Source organism: Poecilia latipinna, unplaced genomic scaffold (assembly GCF_001443285.1).
Source record: "Poecilia latipinna isolate Pla-1442-1.1 unplaced genomic scaffold, P_latipinna-1.0 Scaffold201, whole genome shotgun sequence".
NCBI lineage: Eukaryota > Metazoa > Chordata > Actinopteri > Cyprinodontiformes > Poeciliidae > Poecilia > Poecilia latipinna.
In genome coordinates this window covers 19,582-44,056 of record NW_015112817.1, presented here as the reverse complement: position 1 = coordinate 44,056, position 24,475 = coordinate 19,582, and the positions used below count along the sequence as shown (strand labels likewise).

The 24,475-nt window shown below is 39.0% G+C and overlaps 1 protein-coding gene and 1 long non-coding RNA gene across 7 annotated transcripts in view; one reads left to right on the top strand and one right to left on the bottom strand.

The window, feature by feature from the left end:
- armc2 (armadillo repeat containing 2) overlaps nucleotides 1-20,027 on the bottom strand; it is a 28,421-nt gene extending 8,394 nt beyond the window's left edge. The window contains exons 1-19 of one of the 6 annotated variants that reach the window (XM_015031234.1): nucleotides 18,852-19,348; nucleotides 18,545-18,611; nucleotides 17,266-17,510; nucleotides 17,103-17,172; nucleotides 16,769-16,934; nucleotides 15,875-15,995; nucleotides 11,974-12,044; nucleotides 11,192-11,302; nucleotides 9,405-9,589; nucleotides 9,166-9,268; nucleotides 8,829-9,043; nucleotides 8,118-8,263; nucleotides 7,307-7,406; nucleotides 6,605-6,932; nucleotides 4,893-5,015; nucleotides 4,696-4,809; nucleotides 3,165-3,297; nucleotides 2,267-2,421; nucleotides 976-1,843 (exon numbers count right to left, since the gene is read on the bottom strand). In XM_015031234.1, the coding sequence (XP_014886720.1) occupies nucleotides 1,710-1,843; nucleotides 2,267-2,421; nucleotides 3,165-3,297; nucleotides 4,696-4,809; nucleotides 4,893-5,015; nucleotides 6,605-6,932; nucleotides 7,307-7,406; nucleotides 8,118-8,263; nucleotides 8,829-9,043; nucleotides 9,166-9,268; nucleotides 9,405-9,589; nucleotides 11,192-11,302; nucleotides 11,974-12,044; nucleotides 15,875-15,995; nucleotides 16,769-16,934; nucleotides 17,103-17,172; nucleotides 17,266-17,474 (2,484 nt within the window). In that variant the 5' untranslated portion in view covers nucleotides 17,475-17,510; nucleotides 18,545-18,611; nucleotides 18,852-19,348 and the 3' untranslated portion in view covers nucleotides 976-1,709. Of the gene's footprint in view, nucleotides 1-975; nucleotides 1,844-2,266; nucleotides 2,422-3,164; nucleotides 3,298-4,695; nucleotides 4,810-4,892; nucleotides 5,016-6,604; nucleotides 6,933-7,306; nucleotides 7,407-8,117; nucleotides 8,264-8,828; nucleotides 9,044-9,165; nucleotides 9,269-9,404; nucleotides 9,590-11,191; nucleotides 11,303-11,973; nucleotides 12,045-15,874; nucleotides 15,996-16,768; nucleotides 16,935-17,102; nucleotides 17,173-17,265; nucleotides 17,511-18,544; nucleotides 18,612-18,851; nucleotides 19,350-19,941 lie in introns of those variants that run through there. The other 5 variants (XM_015031237.1, XM_015031233.1, XM_015031232.1 and 2 more) reach the window with 5 other exon arrangements.
- An 845-nt stretch (nucleotides 20,028-20,872) lies between these two features.
- LOC106946701 (uncharacterized) lies at nucleotides 20,873-22,011 on the top strand. Its single transcript, XR_001424812.1, has 2 exons — nucleotides 20,873-20,961; nucleotides 21,214-22,011. It is a non-coding gene; the product is annotated as an uncharacterized LOC106946701 (long non-coding RNA).
- Nucleotides 22,012-24,475: the final 2,464 nt, after the last annotated feature.

Here is a 24,475-nt window from a genome sequence, read left to right as displayed (position 1 = left end):
CTAAAAATCAGTAAAGTACTGCATTCTTCTGAGGGTGGACTGAGAAAATCAGGCGGACGATGATGTGAGGAGGAGCAGAGCTGCAATGATAAAGGAATGGTACATTTGAAAGTGGTTTGAGAGGAAGTGGAAGTTTTCTTTTTCTTTCAAACTCCTGACTGATGTCAGTTACTGACACTTTTTTATATGAAAATATGGAAAAAGTTTTAAAAAAATAAACTATAATACTGAGTTATTGTGTACTGTTTGTAGTTTTGTCCTTAAAAAACATATACTTTTACTACTACATAAGAGACATACACCAATACAATTTGGGAATCAAGCACAATCACCATAACTATCGGCTCGCATCATAGTTAGGTAGAGTTACATAGTTTTGGTTGAACAAAAAAAACAAAAAAACTGGAGACATTGATAACTCATGGAAAAAAATGACACAAAGTGGGGCCTTTTAAAGCTAAAAGCTCTGACTACAAAAAGCTGAGATCATCACTAGTAAGCTGAGCTCAGGGGAATAGTTCAGTTTATTATCATCAGTACAGTTCAGGGACTTTCATGTGAGTTTTATTTTACTGTGCCTGCTTCAAAGCTGCATGACTCACTGGGGGATCAGTTAATGGTCCCTTTTTTTCCCCCTGTGGTGGTCAAAGTCTCTTTTTGCTCCTGACCATCATGCTAACTCCCCACCCGAGACTGGTAATCTGTGAATTTCCCCATCAGAGCCACACAGGCATGTCTCTCAATGCAGAATCGCCAGCAGGAACTCACCTCTGCTGGCCAAAGATTTCACTGTTATCCCAAATTATGTACGGAATAGCAACAACGTCGATATCAACCAACAGACCGACCTTCATATCGGAGAACAATGTTTCGAAACGAACGTGTTTTTATTTCAAAACATCGACCTGTCTTGTGCTTGTTACAGGTCACCAATGTCCAAAAAGTTGGGGGAAGCTGCCATGGCTTTAAGTCCTGTTTTTTTTTTTTTTTTTCTTCGAGTCATAATTATGTAATTTGGAAACGCTGTACTTAGGCTATTCAGTGTAACCTGTAAGCACTGCCTTGTCCCTTATCTGTGTAACAATAAATGCTGTAAGAAGCAAATAAACATGTTTGACTTCAACTTCTTCATACACAAATTCTTCACAGTGTCCAGACAATAACATTTTTATTCTTTTGTAGTAAACTGTGCTTAAGATTACATTATCAGTTGAGTATCACAGCATAGAATAACAAAAATCCACTGTGGAAAAAAAAGTTTGAAATGTTCATCCAAAGTCCAAAATAACAGAAAAATAAAACCTGGATTATGATGTCATGTCTATCAACCAAAGCGACTTAAGTATCAATTAAAACATTTTCACAGAGGTCACAAAATGTAGGTAAAAACAATATATATATATATATATATATATTTATATATATATATATATATAATTTTTTCTTGAAGATTCCTTTAACATTTTATGTTTTACATGCTCACATTAATGATTAACTGCCACATATTTCATGTTCCCAACCTGAGAGCTTTAAAGTGACTGTAAAATGTTTGTGACCTCATCCTCTGTGAAGAACAGCAGCTTCAGTCAAACAAAACAGAGGCTGGGTGACGAGCTTTGTTGGGACTTTTTGATACTTTTTTTCCTGGAGCACTCCATACTTAGCATATTCAAGGAACAGACGTTTCTCTGAAACCATAAATCTGTTTGTCAGGCTGTCACTTCTACTGAATGTAATACCTTTATCAACTTTTGAGCAACAGGTAAAAACTCTGACTCCCAGCATGCTCTGTAGAAATCCTGCTCTTCTTCATTCTGCGTCCACTTCAGAGCCTCCTCTTTATCTGAGGGAGGAGTGAGAAATCTTTGGTGTATTTTGAACATATTGTGCCTGAGAAGCATCGAAAATAATCACACAACTAGACCAAAAATATTTGGGAAAGCTTTGTGTTTTTGCAGTGTAGATTTTAAGAGCTGGTAGAGAAATTCCCTGAAATTTTTACAGCTGTTTTTGTTTTTCTTTTTAAAGAAATATGGAAAATCCTTACATGAATTCAATATTTTCTGCAGATCCATCACATAAAGTCCTATTTAAACTAAGTTCAAATGGCATTATTACTTTTGCAAGTCACTGTATGACAGAGATGTATTTATGGGATGGAATAAATGTGTCATCCCCTCGTTGGGTGACCGATCTTAGGAGGAGTTTGTTCTTTTCCAGGTTGCGTCCCTCCACTGGTTATGTAAGAAGCAGCAATAAAACAAACCTGAGTACACTGTGAGGATCTCCAGCAGCCTCTCTCTCTCCTCTGCGTGCAACAGCGTGTCGGAGCCGTGACCAATCAGGTTCCACAAGGCCTGACAGGCCTGGCCTGCCAACTGCCAGTCAGCTGGTCCGAAATCTCTCAGGCAGTCCACTAACCTACACACACACACACACACGCACACAATCCTCATGTGACTCGAGGAAGGAGAACGCACATGACCATCAGGTTTTGTGAACATTAGGTGCACTTCACTGGGCATTCATCTGGACAGGAACAGAGTGTGGGAGGTGGAAATAAAATTAAATGTCCCAACAGTGTTTAGTTTATCAGGCCAGAACAGAAAACTACAGCCAAAAGAGAACTGCACAGACTTTCTGTCAGCTCCAACTCTCATCAGTTAAACATATACAAGTTATTATACAGACAACACTTGGGACGACGACTTTATTTTATAAATTCCTCACCAAGAAAGTCAGGAAGTTATCCCGTTGACTCCGGCTACAGATTTATTACATAAACTTTAAATTGGTTTTATTTTCTTATCTCAGTCTCAGCTAGAAATCCCATTTCCTCAAGAGCTGAGCTATCCTTTAAACAAATAAACCCCAGGCCTGCTCTGTTTTGCCATTAAGCTAAACTTTATGCTTTTCTGCAGTCCTCTCAGCTAAACTGCCAAATGCTACTTATCAGCTCAGAACATTAAGAGAACCATGGCGATATGCAGCAAATTATGCCAGCAAAAGGACGATTTAAAAAAATTAAAAGCTGTCAGTAATAAACTTATGTTAAAGCTCCTTTGATGTAGGTTGGTAGGTGCCTTCTCACCACATTCGGCCCCCAGAGCGTTTGCAGGAGAAACAAAGAGAGGCTATTTATCTCTAAGTGCTTTTGTCCTTACTTTGCAGAAGCCCCCTCCAGCGTGAGACAAACCCTGTTGGGAGGGTCCAGAGCGAGGTTGGTCAGGACCCCGCAGGCAGAAAAACACATCTCGGCTCTCTTTGAGTCAAGCAGAGTCACCACAAACTTGTGCACTGAGGGAGAGGATGTGGACAAAGAATGGGGGAGATAAAGAGAGCTGCAATCACCAGAGTCAGCAGGCATGTTTATGTTATACGGAGTTGGCCCTGCAGATAAACCCAGCTCCAGCATGATGCAGAGGTACACAGATCACACTGCGTGGAGCGTCACAGCTTAAGAACCATGTGCTTTAAAGTTGATGTAGAAGTAAATTGCAGCTGAAATCAGATATGAATGTACTGTATGCTGCATAAAAACACCGATAACCATTATTTCTCACCATCTGGCAAAGAACCCGGTTAAATTTTCTATGGGGCTGAAATGTGGGCCTTGTGATGGCCGCTCTAAAACACAGATTTAAATTTAATCCAAACTACATGTATGACCACAAAATTCTTCAGCTTAGGTTTGATCAAACCATACAAACATGTCTCCAAAAATTAAGGATCATTTTGACTGATTGCATGTATTTAGGAAACTATAATCTGTTTTCATTATGTTGATTTTAAAGAAATGGCTTCCGAGCGGGACTCATTTCACTGTGGGTAATAAGTTTTACTCGCTTCCTACTCAACAGGTGAACGAGGGCCCTTCAGGAATTTGGAAACTGCATCCAAGAATGAACCAGACTTAAGGAGGTTTGTGCTTCTCTTCCTGGTATCTTTGCCAACTTCTGGGGATTTCTCTGTGATGTCACACAAGGAAGAAAGTACATCCACAAGTGCACCCCAATATTCTCTGCCAGACATTTTTGTCGCATTTCACAAAAAAAATTGGTAATCCCGAATGACTAAAACCAGAAAAGGTTTAGTCAAATTTAAGAATAAAAATGTTATGAGCCTGTTTATCCTCTACACCAGGGGTTCTCAAGGGCCAATGTCTCTGCTTCAAGACACCTGAGTCAAATACTGAGGTCATTAGCAGGACGCTGGAGAACCTGACTGGACACTGAGGAGGTAATTCACTCATTTGATTCAGGTGTTTTGGACCAGGGACAAATCTAAAAGGGCTTAAGAACCCCAGGTATATATCAACATCTCGCATTTCTGCATTTTCAAGAATTGGTAAACTACAAACTCTGTGATGTAACCCTAAATGTCTGCAAACATACATTAGGAATACAGTGCAAAAATATGCAAACTATATGTGTTACTTTTGGATAACAGAACTAAAACACTTTCCAATGTTGAAACTGAAAGGACTGCTGGGGAAATTCCTCGATGACTTCTGTTCAGGTAAGTGTGCACACATGTTTGTACAGGACTTTTCCCACAATGCCTGCTTATGTCAGTAACACACACAAAGCGGCTGTGAAGCAGCATACAGGGAAGTAGGTAAGAGTTTGGAGCAGCATGATTTTCGAGCTCATATCGGACCATAATTGCTGATTTGCACTTTCATTGGATGAATACCTTTATTTTGCATAGCTAAGTCCCGCACATCCTTATGGAGTGACAAGTTTCCATAGACACGAGTGGCCTCCAACATGGCGTCCATACTTGAACTAAGCAGCAATTTCGACATCACTGTAACACGAGAAAAAAAGTGCATTAATCACAATATTGCTCAGTCAGCTTCGCCTTCAGATTTGCTGATCCTTTCGTCTTACACTTTGCAATGGTGAGCTGATTGCGTCTGATCTCAGAGTTTTCTTCTTGATAGAAGGAGAGGTTGTTAATGGCGGCGGCCACATTCACCATTAGGTCCTCGCTCTCCTCCACACACCTCAGCTCTGTGCCCAACAAATGTCACACAAACAAATATAGACAAAAAAAATATGAAGAATCAAATACCACATTTTGTATTTCACTGAAAGAAAACCTGTTTTACTCAACTATGTAAAAAAAAAAATATATATATATATATATATATATATATATTTTCTCAATGCTACAAATAAATTGCTGTTATTCACAGTCAAGAAGGTGGATCCAGATGAACACAACACAGCTCAAGTGCTTTGTTAAATAATGGCTGACGACTGTAACAAACATTACATAAAGATCTGATTAAACCATTCAAACACCTGCTCTTTCTGCTCCTTAAGCCTCCTTAGAATAGAGATGCGACAAAAACAAATATGGCTGCCTTTCATATTAGTTTCAGCCTGATGCACTTGATTTGATAACACAAAGGTCAATGTGACGAAGTCCAATGAAGAATGTGACCGCGAGCAGCCTTCGAATGAAGTCTGTTCCTGATATAGCAGCAGATGTCGTGTGTTCGGTCGTAAATCGCAGATATTGCGGTTGAGCTGTCAGCCGGCGCCTGTGTCTCACAGAATTTTGTTTCTGGTTCTGACTGGAAATGATGCTTTGTTGTGCCCCCCCATCCTCCCTCGAAACTGCAACAGAAAGCAACGCGGTGCGGCGCGAACTCAAAACAGGACATCAATCTGCCAAGTTCGCCTTTTCATCCTTTACTGAAAGTTTTCCTCTCCGTCTTTGATGTTCGTATCAATCTTACATTCTCAGTCTTTCATTTCGTGCCCCACTTGTGGAGTGTATTTACATGCGACTTGTTGTTTTTTAACTCTTTCGCCACTGACTGTTTATTTCTCGCCTCCAACTGTCACAAAGTTATGTGTAGGAGGCAAGCAGCACATGAAGAGTTTCACACCCTCCTACATGTCAGCTCAACCTGTCCTAAACCAACTAACCACATGGAAGAAATTGATGCAAGCAAACCAAGTCGGCTATGAGAAGCGACAGCACATCCTGCTCCTGCAGCAAAGCGCTACGCTCTGTCAGAATTGCAAAAACAGGTAAACCAAAGGAGGATGTGTGATCTATCGAGCAGAAAGCACCGAGATGGTGAGAACTGACAAAATGAGGAATGGGTTTCCCAGCACCGGGGAAGTGGTTGGCTGCCTTGCACATGTAAACGCCACTAAACAGCTAATTATAAACTAATCAAAATGACTGATTTTCTTAAAAAAAAATAAAAAATCTTTCTTTGATGCAACTAGTCACAGTTTTTGATATGAGCCATGTGGGCAGATGCTCTGGCCAGCAACAGAAAGAGGGAAACACAAACACCAAATTAAAGAAACCTACTTTGTATCTATTGCTTTTCATGCGTGTGCAGACTATGAGGTGGAGACTCCTGCTTTCTGCTGAGAATAAAACAAATGTTCTGTGTGCTTTGTGAATGTCTAAAGTCTAGACTAAATTTTATCCTAAGCCACAATTTAAATTATTTCCTGCATTTGGCAGAAAGAGGACTTCACTCATGTAAAAAGTAAAAACAATGACAAAGAAAGAAGAAGTCTGCTTTTGCTTGCAATCAATTTTTGCCTAAAACACATTTTTCTTTTCTCACCTAATGTCTCCATCAGAAGCTGAATGCATGTTGTGTTTGCAGCCAGTGACGGACCGACAGCCGGGTGGATGCACATGTTTGCCAGCACCCTGACCAGCTTCACCAGCACATCGTCGGTCAGAGCTGCAGCAGCTGTTGCTGCAGGTTCTCTGGGGGAAGGTGCTTCTTTCTGCACGTCTGTACTAGATGACACATTTCTCCTCTGGTAGCTGTTGTACAGTCGGAGGAGCGTAGGCATGCAGTCGTTGCACTGAAAGAGCTCCTGCCGAGGCTCCTCACTTTTGGCTGTGAGGTTGCCGAGCGTGAAGAGAAGACGTACAACAAGGTCCTGTGGAGGAGACATGGAGACGGGTCGCCGTGAACTTTACTGAAATTAAAGATTAAAAATCAATTTGCTTAGATATTTCTCTGGCTTAGGCCTAGTTACTTTCTGAATCTCAAAGTAAAAATTTTAAACTAAAGTTTTTAATTATCCCAACTGCAGGTTCCCTACAATTAACCCGTTACATCACTTTTACTCATGGATCAACTCAAGCTCACTATGTCTATTTTTTTTTCTTTATTCCCTTCTTTAATCTTTTTGACTTGCGCATACCAGAGGGAAAAAACACTGAAAGCCTAAAAGGAACATGCCTTTACTCTTTATTACATACAGAGAGCAAAGAGCACATATGAGAAGACAGAGGGGGCTTGTGGACTCACCTGCTTTTGGTGATGTTTGCTCAGCAGATCTAAAATTAGAGAGTAGCAGTTGGGGGTCTGGGCCAAAGCGAGACAGCACTCGGAGTAAGAGGACAGTTTACTGAGGGAGAGAAGGGACAATAAATACCACCGACCAATCAACCCAGTGAGAGCGCTGCCATGGAGACTAACTGTTCAAACAAATAAAGAGAGGCTGAGCTCTGCCACGTTTTCACAGCATAAGAAAAAAATAAACTTTCGAAGGTTTCTGACCTTGTTCTCAGTTATTTAGATGTTAAATCTGCTTTTGCATTATCCTTAGCCCCATTTACTCTGATACCTCTAAATAAAACGCACTGCCGCCAATGCTTTATAAGCAAATGGTGGTAAACAAGCAGCATCACTATGAGCTGGTGACATTCTGAGTGCTGTGTGTGGAGAAAAGTAACATGAAATGCCACCCTGAATGCACCAAACCTACGATGAAACACGGTGGCGGCAGCATCATGCTATGAGGTCGCATCGTGCAACAGGGAAGACTAAGATCGATGGAGTTAAATGCAAGACAGTCAGCATTTAAGATTTTAAACTTTGATGAGCGCAGACAAAGGAAAACAGAAACTGTTTCTGTTTCAGTGAAACCGCTTCAGAACAAAACGGTTGTACAATCAACCTCAGATCTACCGACAGAACTGATTCTCATCATTAGACAAGAACTCATTTAGCAGCACAAGGGAACCCTGGAGGCGGAGAATCTCGTGTGAAAAAGAAAGCAATGATACATTTTCTTTAAATAAATCAATTAAACCAGAACAAAATAAAATGACTGTACCTAAATATTCTCGAAATGTTGGTGCATATGTCTTTGTCCTCGCAGTAACGACCCAAAACCAGGCAAAGGGTTGGAATTACATAGAAGGAAACGAAGAGCGTGCGGGAATCAGGATGATCTGCAAGGTTCCTCAGGGTGGCTGTCAGCTTTAGAGGACAGAGGGAGAGAGAGAGAGAGAGAGAGAGAAAACAAAGAAAGTGATGATATGTTAGGAAAAGAAGGAATAGCTGCTGGCCTGTAGCCTGCAGAATGCTCCACAGTTCAGTAAGGAAATAAATCATTCTATCACAAGAAGGAAACTGTAATTCCCAACATATGGCCATACTTGAAGCTCTGGAAAGCCATAGTGTGCCCTCTAACAGGGTAATGAGCCGTGTTAGATATCAAATGACGGACTGGTTAAAGATGTTTGTTTGGGCCAGCCTATGTGGTTTGAAGCAATCATGTTGAGCAAAGTGGCACACGGTGTGCTTTGGACTGCAGTGGCCCCATCTGCAGGGAACATCAGGCTTGTGAACAGCAATGTACCAGACATAAACAAAAACATTTTTACCTAATAGTTCACAATATGTCCAAAAATACCAAACAAGTACATTCCTCTTTACTGACACGCAACCACTTTTTCATACACTCACCCAGACTTCTAAAGAGGAACAAAAAAAAAAATAAATCTGTCATGTTACAACAATGTTAATAATGTTTGAGACAAACCTGTACGAGGATGTTCCCCGCTAAAGTCATGTCGCAGTCTGACACTATGCAGAGTTTCTGGAGGAGTTTCTGCGCAACTTCAATACAGTTTTTGGCCAACAAGATTCTGAGGATTGTGATGTTTCCAGAGAGAAATTTTAAAGCACCGACACAGTAGAGAAGAGCTTCTCCAGACACACTAACGTCTTCATATTTCAGCACCGACAACAATGAATCTAGAAAAGAAACCATAGAAATGTGTTTGATTTGTAATTAACAAACATACTCAAAGATGAAGATAAATTCAAATGTAACAAAGCATACAAAGCTACACAATATTTCATCTAGAAAATCTGACCAATGATGGAAATTTTCTCAAAGAGGATGTCGTTGCTTTCACTGCGGCTGATTTGGAAGACGAGCTTACAGATGTTGAGCAAGTTGTTTCCACTCACACAAAGCTGGAAACATGAAAAAAGAAACAGACTGTCATTTCACATTAAGATGCCTTCTGTGTTTTTGTTATTGAAACTTATGGCAGACATCCTGACACGCACACAACCACCCACCCATGCATCTGCAAAACACATCACTCACGGCGAGGCAGAGCTTAGCAATGTGCAGATTGAGCTGGGCAGACTCGCGATCAACAAGGTGGAACAGAGTTCGAAGTATCCCAGATCTCTTCTTACAGCGTCGACTGAGCATGTCCGCATCAGCCAGCGTGCCATGCAGACGGTCACACAGATCACACAGGCGGTCCACCGAGCCCTCCGAGCTGCCTGCGCATGGCAAACGCACATATTAAAGTAATCATGTCAGGCATGGATCAAACGTGACGAAACTGAGGACGAGTGACAAAAGTATCACTGCATAAAATCTATGTAAACTTTTATAGAAATTACAGATACAAGGCAGCTTTGCACACCTAGAGATTGAAACATTTATAGATATTTCTTTGAGTGTCTCTGGACAGCTATTTACATCTTGCCACAGATTTTAAGCCATACTGGGCTTTAACTGGGCCATTCTAACACACCTCCACCTCTATGTGTAGCACCTCGCTACACATAGCATGTAGCAAACTTAACATACAGATTTTCAAAGTGTGCGATTAAAAGTTATCCTGCTAACAGATTTTTCAACCTGAGCTGAGGCCCATTATACTCGAGTAAAAAGATCAGGCTACTTTGCTGATCCTTTCTCTTGATGATTCTACTTGTTCATTATTGTTCTCTAATAAAATCCCTGGATCTAAGGTAAAAAATAAAACATTTATCCATTTCTTCACTTAAAGCAGGGATTCCCCCAGAGCATTATAAGCCTGGCAGGCCACCAGGCTTTACCTGTGCCCCCACCAGGCTTAGCTTTGCTTGATTATTTAAGGTTTTTTTTAGTGTTTGCATTTTTTAAGACTTTATAGTTGATGTTCAGATATTAATCTTTTAATCTTCCAATAACACATAAGTATCAAGTGATATTTTCAATTTTCTGTCAACTTTAAATAATGTTTGATGTATCAGATAAAATCCTATGGATATACATTGAATCCTATGCTCATAACATGACCAAATATGAAAAATGGTTTAGGAGTAGGAACAGTTTTGCAAGGGATCGTTTAGGGGACTTTTATTTATCCAGAATAGAGTATGTCAGCAGTGCTCAGCAAAAAAAATCATCGGTCTTCCTCCTTTGAGAGGCAGCTAGGAGTTTCGATGGTGAAATACAGAAGAACAATACAGCAACAGGCAGCTGACGCAAAGGAAGAAAAAGGGTGGAGTGTTTTCCTCCTTTTTGAGGGAAAATAAATGTTTTCCTTGCATAAATAAGAGGCCGCTTCTAAGAAAAGCTGAACGCTGTCTCACACTCTGCACTTCACTGCAATTTCTCACCGAATCTCTAGCATGTTTTATGCATGAGCCAGGAGCCCCTTAGTACAATAAATATTTAATATTTATCTTTCAAATGAAATTTCCATTAAATTTGTAGAGCATTAAAATATTTAAGGACACAGATTTCATTTCATGGCTGCCAGACTGTCGTTTCAGGCTAAAAGACAGATTCTGTACAGATGCCAAACATAACACTGCTCTGTTTGTCCTTCCCCAGTGAGTGAGATGGCAGTGCTTTTTCATTTTGCGAGACTTTATGCATGACTATCTGCCAGTATTGAGAAATCAATTTCTCAGCCTGCTGGCTGAAAATGAAGAATAATAAGGAGAAACAGGGATGTTTGAATGAAAAAGATCAGAATCTCCACCACTGCTAAGTACATTTAAGACAAGAATTAGGTTTTAAAGACAAAGGAGAAAAAATTTATTAATGTGCTGACTGGAATGCAATATATTAGCGATGTACTTTGCTTTTCACACATGGTAGGTTACCTGCAGCTATGCTCTCCAGCTCTTGAAGAAGAGGAAGAATCACATTATTCCACACCAGTGACTCTGGATCCTCCTCATCTGGGCATGTGGAGCCGTTTCCATGCCCAAGCTCTGAAACGTGGAGAGAAAATTGCAGTTTGCCAATTACCTCCTGCAAGCACAGAGGTGGTTAGCAAGGTTCACAAGTTCACCATCTTAAAATAAAACAGCAGGAAGTTTGATGCCACAGCAAAAGGTCACCATCCACAGCTAAACTTCCTCTTATTTCTTTCTGCACCAATATGAAACAGTCTGCATGTGCAACAAAAACACGTGTCTAAATTCTCTTAAATACCATACATGCTTTGTTTCTGAATATTTGCATACCACATTGCATGGTATGATACAGGAAGTCGTGGCTGCACAAACCCACCTCTCTCAGCTATTGATTGGTTGTTTTATGGCTGTTAGCAACAGCACCTCAACCAAAGGCTTTTTTTTCCCAACTTAAACTTAAGTTGAAAAAAAAAAAAACTTCAGCTTCAACTTAAGCTACAATTTCAACTTAAACTTCAACTTAAGCTACAATTTCAACTTCAACTTCAACTTAAGTTACAGAGATCATCATGTTTAGGAGATGTTACAAAACAGGTTTCTTTTCATGAAAATATTCTGAGTGCAAACACAGAGGTGGTGGTTAGCCACCTCTGTGTCATAAATGTTCAATTTGTGTTGCTTGGTAAATATGCATAACTTGCTTGAAAATAAGAAGAGTGAGGTGCAATAAAGAGATCTGGACAAACCTGTTTTCTGTTCTGTTCCAGACTCTGTGGGTCTAACTCCTGAGTCAACATCAGGCTTTATATTTTTACTGCTGTAACAAAAACAGACACAGACGCACGCACACAAAGAGCCAGGTTACATCAGATTTTGTGGCTACTGTCATACTTCCTTAAAATTGGCGCAGCTTTGGATAACTGTGCATAAAAGACAAAATGTGTAAATAAAACCTAACAGCGACTTTATCAGGAATTAGAAGTCTCTTCTTTAAATGCCTAGACAGGCTGTAAAAAAAAATTGCCACTAGGTGTCCTTGTTGCAACAGAGGAGCAACTTGTGAGGAGGCGCTCCTCTCGAGTCCGTTTTGCCCGTGCATGCGTGTGAACAGTGCGAGATCATTTGCACGCAAGTAAGATACATGTGGGTTTATGTCCTTCCGTTTACATTGCTGTTTTTATTTATCTGGGTGTGTGACGGTGCAGTTGTGCAGAATGTCTGCTCAAAGACAGGAACTGAGATCTCAGCTCTGAGGCCAGTCTGGTACATGCTTTGTCACCGTGTGCTGACACCTCCATCTTTACCTCTGTGCAACACTGGTGAAGTCTTCTAATAGGTAGCATGCTATGTATGCCGTGTGTTGTGGTTTTCCTTTTGCATTAGATGGTTGCACATGTTGCAATGTGCATGGAAAACATTGCATCAAGGTGCCAGTTCACTTCGTGAAGCAGGACAGATGGTGAGTGGTGGAACTAATTACAGCATAGCAACCCTAAATAGTGATAATAAATAAAAACAGATTATGACATAACGTGCTGACTCACGTTCCCTTCTCCATGTTTACAGGACAGAAGTTTGATATCATAAATACTTGCTTAAAAATCAACTTTTCCTTAAGAGCACAATCCCAGTTTCGGGTTTAGCTGCTGTTACAGTTGAAACCAGATGTTTGTCCAGGCTGTACATTGTTTTTCTCCCCATCTGCCATCAAAAAAAGACTGAAGATTTCATATTTCAGGTCAGTTGAGATTATCGAAAACATTTTTAAGATTCCCATTCCATAAATCTATTTGAAAAGGTTCAGGTGAAAATGTCATGGCTTTATAACGTTTAATTCATATTATTTAAGTTAAATAGAGGCACACATGTGGATGTATTTAAAGGCAAAGTCATACACGCTGCTGCCTTGTGTGACATCATGGAAAGTTTTTGAGAAGTCAGAGTAGATTTGTCTGATGTTGTCTGAAGGTCCCACAGTCATCTGTGTAAAAACAACAACAGCAGCAAAACAAAAAGAAAAAAAAAACACATAACTAGGAACAGCATAAGAGTGACCAGCTATTATGCCATTCAGGAAGGAGCCAGGTTCTGAGTCCAGTGATGAACATAAAACAAATGCAAAAGACCTTGTGAAAATCACGGATGAAAATGGGAAGAAAGCATCCTTATCACAGTAAAACTGTAAAAACATGAGCTTCTAAAGCACCATGAACTTGGACACAGAACTTAGATACCATAGAGACATGTCCTGTGACATGTCCGTTATGAGCAAAATCACATTTAGAAGAAAAGGGAGAAAGCTGAAAGCTTGAGAACGCCATCCCAACTGTTAAGCACACAGGGTTGCAGCATGATGACAATATTTTGGAGTGGCTGTCACAAAGCCACTCCAAAATATTTATTAGTGGGTGGGTGTGCAAAGGTGTGAGTGAGCAAACAAGGCGGCCTAAAAACCGGACTAGGCCAATCAGCCAGAATAATGCAATTTTGACATTAAATAAATAGAAAAATGTCAATAATCCTAACTGACCTGTAACAGGAATTGTCCAAACTTATTGGCAGCCAGCGAGAAAAGTGGTTACGTGTCTTTTTATAGGTAAATATCTTATTTCAAATATGCGCAATGTCTAAAAGGAGATATGCAGCAGGGATAGTTGGCAGAGGCTTGCTGCACCATCAGGGGGCTTTGCCTTTGTATGATAGGATTAAGGGCTTGATAATAAGGTCTCTTTGTGTGAATCTGCATTCTCTGAGACATGACCTCATCCCCGTCTTAGGCCTGGCCAGTGCAGTGCAGTCACAATATGCAACACTGCCAGCCTTGCCCAGATCGGCACCCAAATCTAATAGAGAGCCATTTGGAGCTGAAGAGCTCTGGCTTATTGGAGAGGAAAAAAGAACCAAGGGGCTGTCTGATATATATATGCTTTGACTCAGCTGGTATCTCTCACTTTGTACTTCTCCAGAGGTAATTTTGTAAAATTGGGCGACGATACTTCCAAAAAGCCTGATTTAATAGTGCGCTCAGTGCCAGGGGTTTTAAAAGTAGGACCCGTCTTTGTCAGCAACAAGTTACAGAAACATTGTGTGTTAAGCTGGCTCGAGTGGGGTTATGTGAGGGAGATGTATGAGCAGCGGGAGAGATTTCCTGTAAAAATGTTTTATGGTCTTACTCCCCCACCTCCTCTCTTAACAGGTCCAGCTGCCCCACCAAATCGATAAGTGGATGGATTGTAACAACAGCCCCCTGACATCGTGCCCAGAGTTATATGCTCCTCAAGCTGACACACAGCTGATGAGGTCGGCAAAAAAGTAGAGCTTTTAGCCTCTCTGCGCTGGGGAAAAGTGTAAAAGCTGACAAATGAGGATATCGACAGATGGAGGCAGATTCATTGGATTTGAATCTTGCCAAGAAGCTGGACTTAACTGTGACCAAGATATAGTGTACAGTGAAGTATATGATGGTTTAACAGGAGGTTGAGAGTGTAAAGTTGAAGAATTTGTGGTTGTAGTTAGAGAAACCCATGCTGCTCTGCAGTATCTTGGAAAAGTGTTTCTCGCCACTTGAATGTTTTTGTATTTTGTCACATTACAAACACCGACTTCCATGTATTTTATTGGTATTTTATGTGACACAGTACAATACTTCATAAATAGTTTATAAAAACCTTTTAAAAAGAGTGGCATGCATTTGTGTTCAGCGATAAATCAGTGTAACCAAATTCCTTCAATAGTCACCTAATCAATAATTATTAGTCATGTACGGCTCAAATCGCTCCTAGAGATTGTGGAAAAAGCCATTGCTGGAAAACAGCCACAAAAGGTACAATTTGCTGTTTGCCACAAGTAATGAACATCTGGAGGAAAGATGCTCTGGTCAGATGAGATCAGAGCAATTTAAGTCCAAAGCTGAATACAACCCATCTGACTGAGCTTGATGGATTTTGAGAAAGGAATAAGCAAACATTTCAGTTTAGATTAAATTTGAGTAATGACTCACGGGGGCTGAATACAAATGTACTGCACAATTTTCTGATTTTTTTTTTTTTATTTCCACCCAAAAAATGTCTTACAAAACAAGTTTGTGATTTACATGTGACAAATAAAGAGAGCTAATAATTTACACTGAACACAGTTTTAATACACTTCAAATGATGGTTCACATATTTTCAGCAGGCCAATATATAAAAGATGCTTTTATCATTGTTACAATAACTAGATATTTACTATGATTATTATTGCCCAAATTTGTAATATATTAAAAATAAATTTGTGTAGACAATTTTGAGTTACCTGTCTAATAATTAAACCTAATAATAACAGAACACAGATCAATAATTACACTGATATTCTTGGGTTTTTTTTAATGATTTTTACTAGTAATAACTTTAACTGCTGTCACAACTTCAAGAAAGACAGTACACTTTCAGCGGAACAAATACAAAAAGGCACAGCAGCAATCAATATTACTAAGAAGGATTTGATGAAAGCCAAAAACAGGACTCAACTTCATCTAGTAATGGCTACCTCTGCAACCTTTTGTCCGAGTAAATCTTAAACTGGTTGTGGGGCTGTTATTAAGGTCAAAGAGGAGGAGCAGTAGAAGGAGAAGAGACAGTAAAGGACACATACCGCCGAAGGTTTTACCTTCTACTAGGTGTCCTGCGTTGGCTCGCTTTGAGATGACCTCTGCGGACCGTCGAGAGGTCTGGACTGCAAAGTTGTTCGGCTGACAGCCGCTTTGGCTCTGGGCCTGGATTTAATTTCTCTTTCACAAAAGAAAAAGAAAAGATGAAACAGATCATTCAAATGTTAAGTGTGAGGTGCTGTAGACAATTTCTATGTTCACAGTACACATAAAAGCAGGCAGGCAGATAATTATTGACTAAAAGAAAAATGGACATTTAGGATTTGTTCACATGTCTATCTAAAAAAGGGGAGGGAGGAAAACACATAAGCTAGACAAATCCTAATCAAATAGCCAGAGCTATATTAGCACGGTTTAGATCAAAGTACACACATGTTATAATAGCACAGTCAAAGTCCTAAATCTTGTGCTTACAAATGCTCTTCATCTGATCTGACTGTCATTGAGCTATTTTTCAAAGAAGAAGCGACTTGCAACTGCAATGCAAATTAAACTTCGCTTCATCTCACAAGCCTGAAAAAAAAAATGCACACCACACTTATCAGATTTCGTTTTTCCATTTTTTAAACCATGTGTCTTTTTACTTTACATAAAATACAACTAAAGTGTTTTGAAATTTGTGGCTGTAGCATGAAGAAGTTAAGGGTATGAAAACGATTGCTAAACACTGTATTTTGGAGAAGAATGGTTACACACAAATGTTTGCACAAAAAAATGATAATACAGTGATCCAACAAAAAATAGAGAATAGTTTGTGCAAGTCTATTTTATGTTTGCTATCAGACACAAAGAGTAATAATTAATTTTAGATTTAAAGCACCAGAGATTGATTGAAGTTTCTTTTCCCGCATCCTTTCTCAGTTGGTCGACACAAAACGTTTTTCTTTTCTCACCATCTGTGCATGCTTCTGAAGGCAGCAGTGATGCAAGAGATGCAGACTTGAGGAGGCGGGTCTGAGACCATGCCAACCCTTTCCTCGCTTCCACTGGCTCAATGGGGGATTTGGGAAAGTCCTTCAGTGGATCCTCAGCATTACTGGAGTCTGGAAACTTTGGTTTCTGGACAAACAGACAAAACATCGAATCCATGATGGTGTGAGAAATCGATCACCATCTGAATTTAGTTGTGACATCTCTTTTAAGCCATTAGAACTCCTCCAAGCTTGATTTCTTTTGGTTGAAAGAAACAAAATACACATTGTTAATATGTCTGTGAATGTTACATACATGGTTCAGAGGTGAGAGGCGAGTCCCTGAGCCTGGCCTGGAGTCGGCATCAAAGTTTCGAGCATGAAGGCTGCAAAGTTTTAAAACGTAATCAATGATTTATGACAGCAGATACATACATTTTCAGTTCACAGATATGAATTCAGCTGAATTTGTTGCTAACCTAAAGGCTGACGGAGGTCTGCTGCCATGATCTCCTCGAACAGAGTTTGCCCCAAAAAGCCGCCTGGGTCCATCTCTTGGCGTGAACGGCCGGTGTGTGGACTGAACTCGCAGAGACTGCCTTGCTTCTCTGACTATGTCTGCACATGATTTCCTCAAACTGTTGCGCCGTGGGGTCAAAGCGCTGCAGACCTCATGCTTGGTCTCCATAGAGCTCAGTCAGTTTGCTCATTCGGGCCTAGGTGACTACCACAATAGGCCTTTTTAGAAAATTATTTTGTGTACATACACATGTGAAAACAGTCAAATTCCTTGTGCTCTGCCAATAAAGCTGATTCTGTGTTGCTCACTTGGCCTTTTCTCTGCTTTACGTCAGTCTTGCCCCCACCCCTTGTTTCTTGATCACACATCCATTGTGCATCCAGTTGATTGCTCCCTCAGTATACATTAAGCCTGGTTTACTGTATTCTTTTCCAGATCCTAATTACCACGTCTCTAGCTATCCCTTGACAGCAGTTTTCTGCCATTTCCTGTTTTATTGAGTTTCTTTCATAAGTTCAGCAACCATTTTGTTTTGTTCCAAAGATTATTTGGAGCATATTATCTTCCTCTCTGCCTTCATGTCACACATTAGCGCCCCTGAGACCATCTTACTGCTTTGTGACAAATAATTATAACCAGTACTAAGTATAATACACATCTCTAACATGACTCATCTGCTCTTCATTTTACAGATTTGTCGTTTCTCAATTCAAAATTTCATAGGTAGTTATGTTCATCTATCCCTATACTAAACACTTTCTAAATCTTAAAGTTTTTTTTTTTTCTGGAACTTTTTTACAGTTTGTCAAGTTAGATCAACAAGATTTAAAAAACACGTTTATTTGTGTGTTGTATTGATATTTTAGGTCATATTTGTGAAATGCAATAATGAATTACAATTTGAAAAGTGTTTAATGCACATTTAGGACTCCAGAAGGGGCCTGATTGGAAATAGAGTGCAGCTGTGTGTAATTTAGTCACTATATGAACACAGTAAAGGACTTACGGGTTTGCTAGAGAACGATAGTAAAACAAACAAAAAAAACAAAACAAAAAAAAAACAAGTAAATACATCGAAATTGGCCACAAAAAGTAAAAAAACCCCTTTATTACATATATAATTTTATAATGCTGTAAAAATAATTACAGCATTTTATTTACATATACTTTGAAATATATTTCATACATATAAAATTACTGTAATTTTTCGAGTTAATGTTTAAAATTTATTTGTTCACTTTTACTGACGTTACAGGTGCAGATGCGGGACGATGGCCTTTGTTTGTGCGCGTTCGCGATCCGTTTCTATGGTGACAAAAATGTCGCTTTCAAACTCAAGATATCAAATCCAACAAAATACGGATAAAATAACTTAGCATCTGGGATTGGAAACTTCATTTGTTTATTATACGAGTAGCTTAGTGATTAAGAAGCTATATTTATCCATAAGAACAGCTAGAATTTTTTTTAAAGCAGCAGGAAGCGGTCGATGAGTCTGATGTTTGAATGAAACTTGTCGTTAGTAAATTAAACTGGAACACTCACCGTTAACACTCCTCACAGCTTAAATTGCCGAAAAAAATGTCAGTCATGAAATAAAGCATGGTTTCCAGACCAAAGCACAAAAATAAAATGCGCCGAATCTTGCTTCAAAGTTGCAAGTTTTCAATCAGGCGTTTAGGTTAGACTGAAGCTTTCCTGTGCACGAGCTTCAGACGCGCGACTCAAGGTGACGCGCTTTTGCCTTTAACTGGGCTGTGAAGGAAACCACGAAGATCTGCTTCAAGCTAAAGTAAGGATCCGGGTTCATTAACTGTTTGTCTTTATTTGTCGTTTAACTTTAAATTAAACACTGTGTGAGTTTAGCAATAAAAACCATAAACAAAAGTTAATTTTGTTGAGCTAAAAGTCCTCAGGGGCAGAAGTATCATTATGGTGAATTGATGTCTCTTTGTAGTAGGTAGATAACTTTAGTAGATTAAATTTAGTTTCGGGATCTGACTTTGGGTCATTGTTGTTGTAATTATAAAGAGAGCTTAAGCTTTTATTTCAGCAGTTCTTATATGTCCTATTTCAGTTTGCGGCATTTTGCAACAAAAATGAATCATTAATTAAACATATTTACTTCTACTAAGATGTTCCACATAAGTTTGTTTTGTTAGAGGAAAGCTAATGTATAGTAATCTCACTTTATAACCTTATATACACACACACACACATTTTTGTGTTAGTTTGTCAAAGCATGCATAATAAGTGCCCGAAAAAGTTTATCTCATCCTTTATTCAGCTACTATCAACCAAAATATACAGTTGTGAAAAAGAGTATTTGACTTTTTACAGATTTCTTCTGTTTTTGCTTTAAAAAAAATCATACTTAAATGTCTTGAATGAGCCAAAATTTTAACATCAGACAAAATAACTTAAGTAAGTTCAAAAAGCAAGTTTATAAATAATTTAATTTGACATTTTTGGCCTGATTATTGCAGTGTCTATGACTAAGAAACCCTTTAAATAGAAATAGTCTGAAAACATGAAGTAGGCAACAAGTCTCATAAAGCAACACATTTTTGCTCTGATCTAAAGAAATTCAAATTCAGTCCTCAAGGGTCAGTTTCCTGCAGCTTTTAGAAGTTACCTTGTCCAACAGACATAAATTAAATAGCAGAATTGCTTCCTCAGTTGGCATTCAAGTTATCCAGATTCCTGCTAATGAGCTGATTCGTTGATTCTGGTGTGGGAAAGCAGAGACACATCGGAAAGGTTGATAAATTTTATAAATTAGATAGATAATTTGAAACATCTATGAGTGACACAAAAAACCAGCAAAAGAAATCCATATGGGGAACCTCAAAGTGTAACATACATTCAGTGCAGATACACATTTGTAATCTCAATAATTATCAGTACACACACAAATATTCAGCCACATAAAGTTTATCAAATAAATCAAGACTATGCTTTATTCAAGACAACAAACTTTCTAGAGATGCTATAAATTACAGCATTTTATTTAGATGTTCTTGTCAGAAACTGAGTTATATTCTCTGTTGTCTGTCAAAAAAATAAATTACAAGTTGGAGCAGAGACATGGAGCCCTTCTGTTTTTGTTTTTGTAATCATCCTTATGTCTGTCTTTACCTTCCCTTATATGCAAACACAGAGATTACATATTTTAATCCCACAGGCAGAAGTCTTGATCTATCAGCAAACTGGTCCAAGCTGCAAAATTTGTGGCCAATCTGAAAAAAAAAAAATAAAATAAAAAAAAATAGCAGAAAAAAGCTGTTGTCTAATTATGATATCTGCTGGTTATTATTACAAAATATATACATAAACAAATAAATATTCAGTTCTTTGAAGTAGAACAGGAGTCATTTTCATTCGTCCACCATTTTGGATTTACTCACACTGTGACGATTGAAACATGGGATACGTTCCCAAAATGGCCGCAGGTTTACACTCTAGTTTTTAAGTCTGCAGTTGTGGTCCAATCGCAAGTTAGTCTTTGATCCAGCAGTCCTGTTCCTGTTTGCACCATTAAATACATACAGCTTGGCTGTAGTTTCACCAAGCTGTCCTCACACTCTTCAAGCTTCGTTTACTTCAGATGAATCATCGATGCAGAGAGGAGGCAAGATTTGGTCAAAATTCAAAGGTAAACTCAGAATTATGGAGAGCACAAGATGCCGAAGTTCATACACCTAACTTGTGTTGCATTCTGTCTCTCTTCAACGCCGTCTCGATGGGCTGACCTCTTTGAAAACCAATCAGGTCTGTCTGGATTTTCACATTTATCCACTTGTAAAGCTTTCAGCCCCCTGGCTTTTTATTTTTTTATACTCTGAAATATACATCTGAACAATCTTGCGAGCCTCTGGTTGGATTTAAATAGCCTTACATGCTTCAGTCTCTTGGATACAGTGAGCCTGATTGGCCCAGAGTGCACGCTGGCCATGCCCAATCACAGGGCATCACCGTGGAGCTCAGCAGCCAATGGGAGGATGAAGATGTTCTCTGTGATTTCATTGTCACTAAGGGAGGGGGAAAGGCACTGCCAGGACAGTTGGCACCAACATGTTAAGCGGTGAAGTCTACTACGGTGTTTATGTTTGAGATAACCTGTGGAGCGAGACGAAGGAGAGCAACAGTAAAGACGAGGCAACGCAGCCCCATCACTGACGTCAGAGATGCTCACGTTAGAGGAGTGAATGGTTTGATGCGAGAGAAGGTGTTGTGTCTTAGACTGACCAAAAGCACATCTTTTCTGGGCTCCCTCAACTCGTCACATTCACATTCAAACCCTTTTCCACCCCCAAAGGACTTGCATCTGTCTTCAACTTCTTTCCTTTGACCTTTTCACCTCAAAATGCTACCTGAATGCACGTTATACTATGTACGCTAGGAATGTGCTTTGCATTTCACAATTTCTATCTTTTTTTTTAACTGTAAGACATAACCTCTATTTTAATTTACCAATACTGATTTTATAATTGATTTTTATTATTATTACCATTATCTGTGGGAGAGAATAATAGAAAGCCAATTCTGCATGTGGTATGAATCACACAAACACCTATTTTTCTGTTTGAAATATAAAATATATTCAGTATTTGCTCAAGAACTCAGTTAACTTCTTACACATTGTTACACATTCCTGGTAAAGTGTAAAAGTCCTTAAATAAATTCATAAAGGTGTAAGAAAATGGATGGATGGATGTGCTATTTATTTGCAAATATTATAAATGCCTCATGTAGTTTATGTTTTATACTAGCCATCTCTTTTTGATATCTGAGCCTCTTTTTCTGGGACATTTTAGTAATTTTTTGTGAAATTGCCCAACGTAATGATCAGACTGAAGTTTTTATAAGTCAGCAGGTTGTTGAATTGACACCAGAAATGAAAAGTCCCATTTAATAGGAAGAAACCTCCAGCAGAACCAGAACCTGGCTCAGAGTAAAAGCCCATGTGTCATCACTGACCAAAGCATGCACCACCACACACACACAAAGAAAAACATGCAGAAAATTTAGAAGCGCTGATCCAGAAGTACTTTTTATGTTAAAGAAAAGTAAAATGTAATTGGTCTTTTAGTGGCTTCATCTATGATAGAAACACAGTTAAGTCAGCAGCTTTCATTTTGCTGACTGACCCTGACACAATAAATCAAATTTCTCGCTTTTTATGCGCTATTGCTCGCACAAGATTACAGATTCAGCCTTTTACAAGATCTGCAGTGAAATGAGTTGTTCAAAAGGGAGTGGTTTCAGGCAGGAAACACTAAACAGAACTGCATATTTAGCATTTTAAGGGGATAAAAATGCTTAAACTTATCTTACATAACAGCAAGCTTTTTTTTTTTTTTTTTTTTTGCTTGATTAACGCTTGTTACATGCAATACCTACCTTTGCAGATTTATCTATTTTTATCTGCCTGGCAGTTCAGTTCACACTTGTGTCATGAGGTTGAGGTGTGTTTCCACACTCTGCAGTGAGAAGCAGAAGTGGGTGAAAAGCCAGACACGTCGTCTGGACCATGAGGAAACCAACTCCGTGCACAGACATTCAAATAAAGCAGGCGAGCTGGCCAGACAGTTACCAGCTTATCACTCATCTCTCTTTGCATGCACGGAAAATAAAATACGTCTCCCACACACTAATGCTCACCAACACACACCTGTGCAGCTCATACAGCAAAAGTGTCTTTTGTTTTTACACCTGTGACATAAAATAACTTTTTTTTTTTTTTTTTTAAAAAGAGCATTTTCCCATTTAGGGTTCTTTAAAATGAATGTACTTTATTTTTTCTCTGAGATATTTATAGGCAACTTATTTTTTTAGCCACTCAGAGTGAGGACACTAGTTACCCAAGCTGCCAACCTAAATAAAAAGTGACAAATACTGACCGACCTTCTCGCAGCCTCAACAACAGCTCTATACTGTTGTTGAGGCTGCAACAACTTTTGCACATTTTGCAGAATCACATTTTTTGGTGTCTCTATCACCTTTGCACATCTAGAGACTAGGGATATTTTTTTTTATCTATTCCTTATAGGTAACTAAATCTATGTCACTTTGTAGGTAAGTCAATAATAGGTATTTATTTATATAGTACATTTCACTGGTCATGGGTTACTATTATAATTTAAAATATTTACTGAAAAAGGTCAAGCATCACTTTTCAAGTCTTGCCACAGATTTTCACTTGGACTGGACTTTGACTGTTCCATTCAAACACACCAATACACTGCAAATCCAGATGTATGTTCTGGGTTGTTGTTTTGGTGGAACTTGAATCTCCTTCAATTGACGTTTTCTATTATGTAGTTCAACAGAAAGGCCTTCCATTGGTTTTCTTTAAGCATTGGCTTTCTTATGCCGTACTTTGACGTCGGCCACATTTGTTGAGAGCCCAACCAATAATTGTTCTATCAACAGATTCTCCAGCCTGAGGCGTGGATCTGTTCACATCCTCCAGATTTGCTTCTCTTATTAATGCTCTGATCATATGGAGAAAAGCTTTGTTATTTAATGTAAACCTGCTTTAGATTTCGATCCGTTGTGTTCCTTCTTCTTCCGACGTTCTCTAAAAAACCTTCAAAGCCTCTAAGGCTCATATTTATTTAAGGTGTTTTACAGGGTTTGTCTAAATATTCCTCTGAAATAGTCTTTTGATGTACACATTAAAAGAGCCGTATGTTAAAGCTATTATGTTACATGTTATGGAGGTGTTTAGTAACAGTAACTAGTAAACAGAGTTTCCCTGTAGACTACAATCTTGCAAACAAATCTTACAAAGTCATTTTCATATAATTTTATTAGCTAATTTGGGAGTAGGCGGCTCAGCTTTTCCTTGATGGCCATCTTTGTTTCTATGAATAGATGTTTGGGCGTGAGTGCTGACCTGTCTGTGTGGTTTCCAGTGTTCCTCCCTCACATTGGTCCTTACTGTATGTTTCGCCAAGGCCATCTGATCACACATAAAGCGTTAACAAACACGCATTCACTGACTCGTTCTGAGTGATGTGTTCCACTCCCCATTATTTTTCTTTCCGCATTAATTATGGAGAGAAAAATATTGGGTGAAGAAAGATTTGCTTTAAAAAGTGAGCATCAAGGTCTGTGTTTGGCATCCTCTTAAAAGGCTTTTCAAGTACACACGGAGGCTGGTG